The sequence below is a fragment of the Homalodisca vitripennis genome, chromosome 3, assembly GCF_021130785.1.
Source record: "Homalodisca vitripennis isolate AUS2020 chromosome 3, UT_GWSS_2.1, whole genome shotgun sequence".
Classification (NCBI taxonomy): Eukaryota; Metazoa; Arthropoda; class Insecta; order Hemiptera; family Cicadellidae; genus Homalodisca; species Homalodisca vitripennis.
This window is the reverse complement of record NC_060209.1, coordinates 111,763,712-111,776,281: the sequence shown is the minus strand read 5'-3', so window position 1 is coordinate 111,776,281 and position 12,570 is coordinate 111,763,712. Positions and strand designations below refer to the sequence as shown.

At 30.8% G+C, this 12,570-nt stretch overlaps 1 protein-coding gene across 2 annotated transcripts in view; it reads right to left on the bottom strand.

Moving 5' to 3' along the window:
- The window catches only part of LOC124357314 (REST corepressor 3-like), a 58,323-nt gene extending 49,315 nt beyond the window's left edge, over nucleotides 1–9,008 (bottom strand). For both annotated transcript variants that reach the window (XM_046808988.1, XM_046808989.1), the window contains exons 1-2: nucleotides 8,799–9,008; nucleotides 3–65 (exon numbers count right to left, since the gene is read on the bottom strand). In XM_046808988.1, the coding sequence (XP_046664944.1) occupies nucleotides 3–65; nucleotides 8,799–8,901 (166 nt within the window). In that variant the 5' untranslated portion in view covers nucleotides 8,902–9,008. The remainder of the gene's footprint in view (nucleotides 1–2; nucleotides 66–8,798) is intronic.
- Nucleotides 9,009–12,570: the final 3,562 nt, after the last annotated feature.

Here is a 12,570-nt window from a genome sequence, read left to right as displayed (position 1 = left end):
ACCTTCAACTGGAACAAATTCAGGAATAACTGCTTGGTAGTCACGACCGACTCGGATCTTTTCACCTAAACAAAAACAAATGAGTTGTTAATGTAGCCTACCGTAGTTTTATTGCACACATTGTTATAATTTTTTTAAATTATTTATGGAGAACCACTTTTGACTGTTATGTAAAAGAATATTGTATTAAATAATTCTATAAACTATGTAATCTTCCTGATACTTTAAAAAAGTATATATTTACTAGATCTTTACTATATCAAATTTTCTTAATGCGAACCTTGATAGAGTAGGACACAAGTGTCAGAATGATAATAAACATGGCACTGATAAAAACAAATTGGTCTATTACTGTGAACAAATCAATATTACTGGTGTACAACAATTCTCACTCTCCTATAAATTGTTGTTGCCAATATTTTACGTTTTCAGTGTTTGACACTATGTGATTGTTAAAGATCTCTCGAATAATCATCTCATCTTCGAAAGCGGCAAAATTTCAAGATTAAGTCACTGAGAATGACTCAGTACAATCTCTTGCTACAATAGGCTATGTGGCTACAAAGTTTCGCTGGCCCTCTCGGTTATTTGAAAAAAACTATTACTAAGGTTCTCTGAAGCTCAGTAACCTTAGTAAATGCTACAGGAAAACTACTAGAGCTGCAATGATTCTATCTAAGTATCTGATGTGCTTATTCCTAGTGTTGGGAATAAAAAAAAGATACATTATAAATAGTGATAACAAACATCCTATTAGGTAGATGTTGTATACAAAATCAGCCTATTGCAATCGCCCTCACTTACTAAACATTTCTACATAACTTCACCCTACATGACCCTCAGAATCCAAAACCACCCTCTGTTCAAAATGTTTGATAAATATGTTGAATAAAAATGTGAAAATGATAAATGCCTCAAAAAACGCCTAAATTAAAATTAAAATTTTATAAGAACTTTTCTATCACTAAAAACTGGTAATGGGAATGTTGAAGCAACTTCAACCTGGCTACAAAGATTTTTTAATAAACACCTCTGAAATTAAGTTTTTGACTAGCTTGGTACGCAGCAATGTATGTTTTCTCATCCAAGTCCATTAATGTTCCTGGAGATGTATAAAAGATTATAAATATAGATGTAGAAGATATTTGTAGACAATTTGTTTTTAAAACACTCTCTTTACTTGCCAATAACTGTTCACTAGTCTTTAAAATCGCTATCTGGTAATCAATAATACTGCACTTCAACCTAGTGAATTATCACCTTTATATAATTAAGCACTAACTATTACACTAAGTGTAATGGCAATTAACAAAGCAAGTAAGACCAACACAGTAAATGTAAATGTTGAACTATTGAAACAACTGTGATGTTTGTTATAGTAGCTTTTGAATTTTGCTCCATGCCCATTAAAATGTCAGATTACTGGAGTGCTAGACTGCCGCATTGCCAGATTATAAAGGGCCAAAGGTAATATGAAATACTTGATCAAACATAAAAGTAGGTTTGATGATTGCATCAAATTTTAAAAGCCAACAATTATACATTGCTGTTACTAGACTAAATTGAATGAACAGTTGCTGCAATTGTTACATCACTATCTGCAATATTGTTAACAACTGGCATATTATTATTACATTCCATACCAGACATGACAAGCCAATTAGAAGCCCTTCTAAATCATCTATTACAAAAACCATAACCATAATATATTTATTTATTTGTATTTTTCCAATGCTTTCTTTCCTATAGCTTGTGTTATAGTTTTAGTTTTAGGCTAGTTTCACATTATTTTTATAAAACCTATTATGGTTGAGTTGCAACAATAACTTGAAAACATAATGTGATAATAAAGGTCATAGATAATAAATAAACCCACAAGTAGAAGCAGAACAAAATAACCACACCATCACAATAAAGCAATTAACTGGACAGGTCTATTGATATCTAATTCACAATTTCTCCACCGTCAATGAATGAAAATCTTCAACAAATGTAATAAATAATGGAGAAAAACAAGTAACTCACCAGTAACATTACTAATAAACCGGTAATGTGTTAAATTAATTAAGGGATTAGTCTGAGTGTATCTACTAATTATGTTCCACCCACATCATTTTCTATTTAGTTATTAATTATAAATAAATAATTATACAGTAAACTAGTATATATGGTAAACTATGTGGTAAACATTGAACCAATATGATGATCACGTCTCAGACTACCTCAGGTACCATACCCTATTAACCAAGCTGACATTGTTTTATAATTGACATAAAATTGAGATAGGCTAGGTACTCAAATGCGTAATAGGATAGTAATTAATTTTCTTGGCTAAATGTCGTATTCAGTAAATTTGTGGAATTATTAAGCGGATTCCTCTTCCATTAGATGTAAACCATGAACAATTATTCATAATCTGTGATAAACCCATAATTTTATCTGACTTAAAATATAAAACAAGTAGGCCCAGCAGGTTTAAGCATTTAATTAAATAATATTAATTATCAGGAGAGAAGTTTGTTTATTTTATGTGCGCCAAGATTGCTACAATTTAGGGAAATAAATGTTTGTAATAAACTAATATCCATCTAAGTAAATTGTACTTATGCATACACTAACCACATTTACTTTTTCTTCTTTTTGGATGTTTTTGGTTAAAAATTAGAAAAAAATTACATCATAATAACCTAATTTACCCCGATATAAATTAAACCTACACAACCCTTGCCATAACCGTATCCTTAACATATATGTCCTAAACAGGCAAATATATCTATTGGTTAAAAAAATAATACTAAAAATTACTACCTGCTACATGTGCTCCAATCTACCCCTACTCAAGAGCAGCCAGCCATATCCAAAAGCAAAAGAATTGAACAATTGCTAAGCCAATTAAATTTACATCTCAAATAGGGTCGAGGTACATAAAGTGAAATTACATAAGGTAACTAGCTGGCAGATAAACAGGGCAAACAAATTGAAAAGAGAATATATTGAATGAAAATAATAATATATTAACTGTATTTTTAACATTTTTAATAAAACCATTAAAAATTATTAAGTATGCTTACTAATTTAATCAATGAAGTAATTTATAATTTAAAGTACATTGATATCTAAAACCTAACTGCATGTTATGTAATAATCTAAATCAATTGGTGTATTCCGGAGGTTGCTTAAACAAGAGAACAGTATTAAATGTACAATGCAAGTGGTGTTGTTAAATTTGCAGACCAGCTGTCCCACCCATCCTTTTGGTTGCAGTATAATTAGCGTCTACCACCACATTCATAATATCAAATTATCAATTACTAATACCTTAACTTTCAACCAAATCTCTCTCTCACAAAACTAAAACTAGAATATACAAAACAATTATATGTCCAGTGCTTTTGTACGGATCCGAAACGTGGAGGCTAAATAAGAAGGATGAGAAAAAGCTTCTAGTTTTCGAGAATAGAATTTTAAGTAAAATTTATGGGCCATCATATGAACAAGGGGTATGGAGAAGAAAACATAATAGAGAAATCAGGGAGCTCTACAATAGTACGGATGTAATAGGAGAAATAAAGTGCAGAAGACTCCGTTGGGCAGGCCATGTTTTGAGAAGAGAAGAGGAATGCAAACTGAGGAGGGTAATGTACGGTAACCCAGAAGGAAGGCGACCCCATGGGAGACCGAAGGTGAGATGGTGGAACCAGGTGAAGGCTGATATGGAGAAGGTGGGTGCTTCAGAGGAAGATGCAGAGGACCGTTCAAGATGGAGGAGCTTTGTTGGTGCGGCTAAATATCACCTCCGATATAAATGGCCCTGGGAGTAAGTAAGTAAGTAAGAGTAATACCTTAACTATTGAATACAACATTTTAATAGTTAATTTGAGTTAATTATTGCCAGCTCTTTTTTTATGAATTCAATAAAAATATTGCTCCAACTAAATCAAACAAAATAAAAGCATTTGTATGGTATTTGAGTAATGGCTGCAAGTATAATGGTGATGTTGTAGATAGAGCTTATATTGGTTACTGTTAAAAATTAATTATGTTAAAACATAAAACCAATATTTAATACTTTTATATTTTGCGAGGCCTTTCGATAGTAATGCTATCTTCTTCAGACACATCACAAAAGTAAATACAAAAAGTAAATTTCATCAAATTTAATACCTCAAAATAAAAAAGTAAAAAGAAGATACAATAACTAGAACTTAGGCGTAGTACTTAAATCTACAAATATGTCCGATTCCATTGGATGTCTTAAATACCTATTGGTCTATAAAGCCCATCCATTCTTAAGTATTATAATCAACAATGTATGATAAAACTTTGCTCAATTTGAATAAAAAACCTTCTGAAAACGATTTGCTTCTAATCTTCACTGAACAGAGGTTAACAACAAAATCACATGGGAAAAACCACACACATTGGAAAATAGAAACATGAAAAAAGAAAATCAAAGATCACTCATCATTAAAAACAACCCATAGGCTTTTGATTCATGTATAATACTGATATTTAACCAGTAACAATAACTTTACTGGTAAAATACAAATCGACATTTTCAGTGTCGATCGCACTTTCAGTTATAAAAAGTTACATAATCGACACCAAATGGGTTGGTTAACGCTTCCAGGGTTAAACAATTTACCCTACAAATGGCACACAATTCAATAAAGTGGCACAGTGTTTTACAATAGCTTAGTTATGTATTTTTCATCAGCTTATTTTAACTGAAACCAGTCTACCTCCGCAGAAGGCCATATGAAAATAACTCATGAATTTTCTGAGGCTGAAATGTTAACCAACAAATCAGAAGGTGGTTAACCTAAGTGCGAAAGATAACCGTCTCTATGTACCATTTACTATACATAATTTTGGTGCTTAGTTATTATCTGGAGGACATTATTTTTGAAAGAGTTTTTCTTACCTGAGACCAGATCTACATTATTAGAGATAACAGACTTTATTCGACTTACCATAAAAATTAATGTCCTTAATAAGAAAGTATCTTATTTTCTGTCTCACAAATTGAAGCAATGTTGGCGAGAAGGAGGTCACTTTTAGTTCCTATCTACTACGTGTTATTAGGCGTGTTATATAAGAAGGTAAATATGTATTATAAATATAAAAGTTAACAAGTGTCAAGTGATCTGAGCTTGAATTTAGGTACTTTCTCATGGGAAGTTTTTCATTCTCACAAAACTTGCAAAGAGGCATCACCAACACCCGCACTGATGGCCAGAGGAATTTCTGATCGGTACTTTCCCGACCTCAGAATATGTGCCAAATCATCCAACGTAATCTGAGTTCAGACAAGTTGGATAATCTGAGACATGGTTTCAGGTCAGGAAAGTACTGATCGGATATACTCCTGGTCATCAGTGCGGGCTTCGGTGGTGTGGATGAAAATGTGGTAGATATTAAACCATGATACTAATACCCTTAACCGATCAGCATGAGATAGGTACCGGTCTAAATTCAAGTTCAGACTACATTACCGCTCCAATCTCAAAGGGTAATCAGCCTAATTGCATTGATTAAGTAAATAAGATGAGGATAAATTAACACTTGTTTATCTATAATTTGTAATAGACTAATCACATACAAGACTGATCTGATGTCTTCCCACATGCAAGTGATAACATGTGGACTCTGAACCCTCTTATTACTCATCTAATAGGTGACTAGGCTACTGTAGCAATATTAATGAAATAAAAGTGACAAAAAGCCTACAAACTGAAAAAAACATTCCCCCTAAAAGGAGAAAATCCCTCTTCAGTAAGGAGGTAATCCCGTAAGTAAAGCAGTTGGCTCTCAGGTAGTACAATAAGTCCTCTGGTAGAATATTATTTCTTTTATAGGATGATAGGCCATCAGATACAGCGGTGGGCCTTGAATATGCGCGTCACTCAGACAGTTAGGTTTGATATATATTAGCTATATCATGAACAAAATCATTTAACTTAGCCTATACTGTTATTCTCATACTTGGCACTGACAAACTTTATATTGCATGAAAATTACTGACATTTGAATTGCAGGTTATATCTCAACCCAGTCCATCGATCTAAGGGACCAGAGAACTAGGGTTTCTAAGTGATGGAGGGTAACAAACAAATGATGAGTAGGAAGAAGAGGAGGGGATAACAGTTATCAATATTCACTTGAAAAAGATCAGGAAATTTGAAAACGAAGAATGAATCTACCAACTGTATTTGAGGGCAATTTAATAGTTTTTCAGCACTTTTTCTTACTTTTCATCATTTTTGCCACAGCTTTACCCAAGGTAAAATGTATTCATCTATTTCCCTCTATTATTTTAGCCTTGTTTGCCATTCCACAACTTTTTAGGGCATCTCAGTGTTAATTTTGTTGCGCACTTAATTAATTCAATACATTTACCTTCCCTAATGAGATACTTGAGATATTTTTCTGCTTATTGAATATATGGGTTAGTGTCATGAGTACACTTTAAGTATATTACTACTGTTATGTCAGAATAGGCAGAAAAGACATAAGTTAATGTTGTTTTCTTTTATTTCCCAATTTAAATTAAAAAATGGAAAAGAGTTAAACTTTAATAAGCGGCCTAAACTCGTTATTTAATTGCTATTATCAAATGGTTCGATTGTTTTTATCCGAAGGAATAATTCGATATTACAATTTATTTAACTTAGCATATGATTTCAACTTTTTTCAATGAGTTATAGTAATTTTAATGTAAGCAATAAACAGCAAGATGTAATTAATATTTCTAAACTTTAAAAATAACGATGAATATGAGGAAAATATGTGAGATATTTCTCACAAGTGACTGTTTAAGTTGCTTTAACATATTGTGGATTTGGCTCCTGGTAACCCATGGGGAGAATTCTTTCCTCCATTTCACAAAAGCGGTTACTCTTAGATATCAAGCTGGAGAAGTTGTCCAGGAAGAAGTCTCCCCTGGAAAAGGAATATAAATTCTTAGTATAGGCTAGGTAATCTGGGGAGATTTTATCAAGCGGCCTACACTCGTTAATCAATTGCTATTATCGGACAATTCGATATGTTATCCAACTTTGATGAGTAAAAATCGTACACAATAAGAATTATAACAAATCACCGTAACAAGAAGAATCTCGTACATTACAATTTTAAATACATAAATTTATCAATAATATTACAAAACACCAAAACCAACTGTGGCCCTAGACTTAGATGTAAAAGATACCTTACAATAGTATTTATAACTTACCCAGTTTGACATCAATGAGTATGTAAGCTTTTATTTATTTATTTATATACGGAGAACTCCATTTTACAGATAAGTATAACTAAGGCTGACACAAAAAAAGTGATCATAATCTAAGACAACAACAACGTTTAAAACTAATACAATATTATGGCAGCAGAAAACAAAATTATGTTGATTTGAATACAAGTCTTTGCTACATTTAGATTTGCCACAATATATTATCTCAGTACATGATCAAAGACAGAGAGTTAACACATCAATAAAGATAATATTAATAACAATATAATAGTAATATTGAAAAAAAAACAATAATAATAGGCCTAATTGTTGTTTTTTTAAAATTTTGTGAAATAGAGGAAAGAATTCTCCTCATGTGTTACCAGGAGGAGCCAAACCCACATGTTGAAGCTACTTAAACAACTCTCGTCACTTGTGAGAAATATCTCACATATTTACCTATTCATTGCCGTTTTCAAAGTCTCAAAATATTAGTTACTTCTTATTGTTTACATTAAAATGACTATAACCAATCAGTTGAAATCATAAATTAAGAAGTTAAATAAATTATAAATGAAATTATTCTTCGGGTTGCAGTATAATAAGAGGCCACCACCACCACAATAGAATCATATTTAATCTATTGTGGTGGTGGTCTCTTTTATACTACAGTCTTCCTTCGAATAAAGAAGTCGAACCATTCGATATAGCAATCAAATAACGAGTGTAGGCCGCTTATTAAAATCTACCCCGTAATCTACTTCACGAATAATGGCCAATGTCCTCGCTACAATGGTTAGATGAATTCATAATATTTTTAGCTATCGAACATTAGGCTAGGGATCAGAACATTAGTAGAATTTTGTTTAACTGAAATACTACTTCGAAGGATGTAGTTTTCGTTTGTTATCATAAGCACGTGACAGCACCTTCAGTACTGTTATAGCCCGTGCTAAAGCCTATTCAATTACTTGCCTAGTTCATTTTCCAAGATAATTTTAAATATCCAAGCTTTCCGATACATTATTGTTTTAATTTTTTTTAACTATTTTCAAAGCATCTTTCTTTTATAAAAAAGAACAAAAATTACAAGAAGTGGCTAAAGTAAACATTTAGCTATATATAAATATCGTGTAAAGTGGTATTTGTAAACATTTACCACTAGGCAAAAAATGTAATAAAACCAAATATTAAAAAATGTAATTAGACTAGGCCTAGATTTAATAAATGTATTTACACATAGTCAACCATGGTTCAAAACTAATTCGGTTCATTTTGAATACTTTATATGGATAATAAACCAGATATATATATCAAGTAATGAAAGCCGTCTTCTGAAACATATGTAAATATATCACTCCAGTTTTTCAAGTCCCTATGTTCTCTCCATGGAAGTAAAATTTAAATTTTGAACAAGTTCAACAACAACAAAATTTTGATAAATCATTTAAATTACAATAATTGTCAAAAAGGAAGATTATTTTCTTTAAACGTCATAAGTTAATCTTGTAGATTTAAACATTTTGTTTCATCTACATATTTAAATGTTTTCTCATCCCTAGCTTACCTTCATCTTCGCTGCTTGATTCAGATGGATGACCATTTGGACTTGGACCACGAGATCTTCGCCCATTACGAATACTTTCTGAATTTCTATCCGCTAACACCATTTTAAGTAGTCTTTATAATATTTTTAATAATAATGAAGTTAAAAATCAAATCCAATACACCCCTGCTCTATTCGCGTACATAACAAACATCGAAGAGATGGTTACCTTCTGGGGACCGTAGAATAATTGAAGCTTTTGGAACTTGACGCTAACCAGTAGTTTAATAAAGCCAGAACATAACATTTTCACCATTGTTACTTATCTAAGTCATAGGTAGCGGAGTTTATTCCCAGTGAAATTTTCAAAAAATTAATTCAAGTTAAGCAAATTAAAAAACGGCTTTGGGGGCATAATTTAAAGTTATCATTAAAAAAATACGAAATATTATATTAGAAACTTCATGAGAATAGTGGGAAAATATCTTCAATGAAAATTCAAAATATGTATATATATATATAAAATAAAATGTTTTATATATATATATATATACCATATATATATATATATATATATATATATATATATATATATATATATATATATATATATATATATATATATATATATATATATACTGTACTGAATTAAGCGTAATGCTACAAAAAAGCATCGCCCACAGCATTGACTTTCAAAAAAGTTTTATACTTTCAAAAAATGTAATGTTTAATCTAGCAGCTGGTCAATCATTGTTAACAGTTTAAAGCAATTTAGTAGGCAGTTTTCTGTGCGATTCCTTAGGCCATATAAACATTTCCTGTGTGACTAGATAGACTTCTTTCAGTGCGCTAGTAAGACAGTTATTATAGGATTTATTATTTTTTCAGTATTTATTATACAGCAATATTTACTAAAAAGCAATACTGTCAAGTATCTTATAAACCAATTCAGTAGAATAAATAATATAATTGGTTCAACCTTAAAAAAAGATTTGGCTCAAACCAGAAACCAAATATCGGCCATTAAAGATTCTAGTTTTTCACGTTAACCATTTGGTGTACGAGTTTCTTGTTCTGCGCATGCACCACTTTTTTGACTATACGCCATCGTTGCAACAAAAAAACCTCTCCGGATCTTTTTCTGGGGAAGGTAAAAGTTTTTAATGAATGTATGATATTCGATTCTTTTGAGAACCGTTGATTGTAGATTATTACATGGATATAATATTATCGTTGTTTCCAAATTATTGATTGTGTTTATTTACTGTCTTTGATTTTGTATCAGGAAAGTCGAAAATACTGTATTGAACTCCGAGTATAGGGTATAGTTCACATTACTGTAGTAATTTTTATTGCACAATCAAGATTATGCATACTCGTATGTAAGTAGGAAAGTGTTTACCTTTACCAATCAAAAGCTAAAGGTAGTCCGTGTGTCCTGTCTGAATTCACAAAGTACAACTTTTGCTCTAACTATAACTTTAGATCCTGAAAATGTTTGTGTACGAACAATTTGAGGTTGGATTTTAGATACCAAATGCTAACTTACTCACTGTGTGTATATGAAGCAATTCGTCATTGATTACACTATAGAAGATGGAACCTACATTATATGCGCTGTGCTTATTTTAATATAAATCATTGACTTAAATCACCAACTTGAAGTTAACAAAAACAAGAGCAAAGTATATCTAAATCCATGATTTGCTACCCAATTTTCATTAAACTGTATGTATATAGTTGAAACACCTAAGATTGTACACCTTTACTCTCTGTGGCGCGATGAAATTGGATATCAATACTACTCCCTCCAAACAGTTGGACAACCCACTAATCGAAATAGGTTATCACTTTATTTTCATATAACCTTGTACTTCCATTTTTTAAACTCCAGGTAAAAAGTTTCATATTCAAAATTAAGAACAATACTAGCAAAACGCTATTTATTACAGTACTGGCGTCAAACTAAAACCAACACTAGGCTACTGACATAGCTTCAAAAATTTTTAAATATTAACGATTCCTATTTCCTATTTTAAAGCAATTAAATTGGTTTGGGCTCCAACATTCTTTCTCTTGAAAGGGGCAAAATAACAAAATTTGTCATTTGTTATCACTTTTTCTACATTTTAGATATCAATATCATATTTTCTGAGACAATATTACCCTTATTTTATGTTATAATGTTTTCGTTTTTTACTTTAGTATGCCAAAATGCGATTAATATATTACTCTTATTATTAAAGATGACTTAATGAATCGCATAACAACCGACGAAACAAAAAATAAACGCTTAGCATTTCTGATCAGAGTTTAAAATAATTTTATTATTATTCAATATTCAACCATTATGCTATATTATAAAAATCTTATTAAAAATTATCATTCTATCAAAATTGCATATTTAAAAATTACTGACTAAAATATTAAAGAATCCAATAACAGTTTGAAAGTAGTAAGTAATAGGTAGTAATTAATTAGTAAGATATAGTATATACTGGGAACAATAAATTGTTTTGATTTTGCCACGTAAGCATTATGAATACATGTTGAATATAGTTGACTCGGTCTTTTAAAAACGTACAGGTTTTAAGCATCCATCCGTGTAACAACAAAAATGTATTAAGATAATATAGAATTAAAAATTATGTAATATTTTTCAGATATTTTAAGATACGATCTGAAGGTATACGGAAGCTTTGGTCGTATTAACCACATGTGTTCTCTGTAATATTATCGGTGCTGCCATAAAATTTACTTTAACGATCTTATTCTGTTGGTAACGACTTGTCACAAAAAAACTAAATGGTTCCCTGATATACAAATTTTATATTCCATTGGGTTACGTAAGAAAATTTTCAGTTTTTTCATAGACGTAATATAGTTCTTACATTGTTGGAATTTCGAATATTTTTTTAACTAAGTAGTTTATATGTTTTTTAAAGATAACGTAGCTGATAGTCCATTAAATATTTTCCATTTACAATAATTATTGGACATTTATTCCTTTTAGGTATTTTTATTTAGAATTAGGGCATATTTAATTTGACACATAATAATTTTAACGTTTGAATATAAAGTTTTCCGCATTATCAGAATTTTTAAATTTATAGGCTTCAATTCTTTATTTTATTTTTGATTAGCAATACCAAATTTAAGCTTGTTTGGTTTTCAATCTAAATTGTTTAGTCTTCAAAGAGTTAAGAGAAATTATTTTCCATTGTCTCATCGTAAAAACGTGTGGGAACCTTTGCATTTCAATAATAGCACTTATAGTAAATATTGGGTTAAATTTAAGTGTTTATAACAAAAGAGTTTTATATGATAGTTTATGATTTATTTTTATTTATGATTTTAATTCGTAACAACGAGATCCAACAATTTAAAATAAGGATATCTGACCGGTAAAATTATAATTTTTCATCTCATCTATGAAGCACCTGCCCAAAAGGCTTTCGAAAATCGATGCACCCTGTTAGAGGGGTTTCTTTATAACAATAAACCGTGGGGGCATACGAGTTATTACATTGAAGCCTACTCATCTAAAATAACATTGTACAAGAGTGTTAACTTAAAGCGTCGAATATGATCCTGAATTGATAAAAAATCTATATTTTTTTAATTGAAATAGATTTGTTCTACTGATACCTCGAAATTTATAACGAACATCCCTCTAATTGTTAAACCCTGAACACCATATTATTTCAAAATCTGAAGACAGAGACTATAAGGACCGATGTGTATAGGCTTAGCCAAACACCTCAGCTCATTATGTTAATAGCAGGAATTTTAT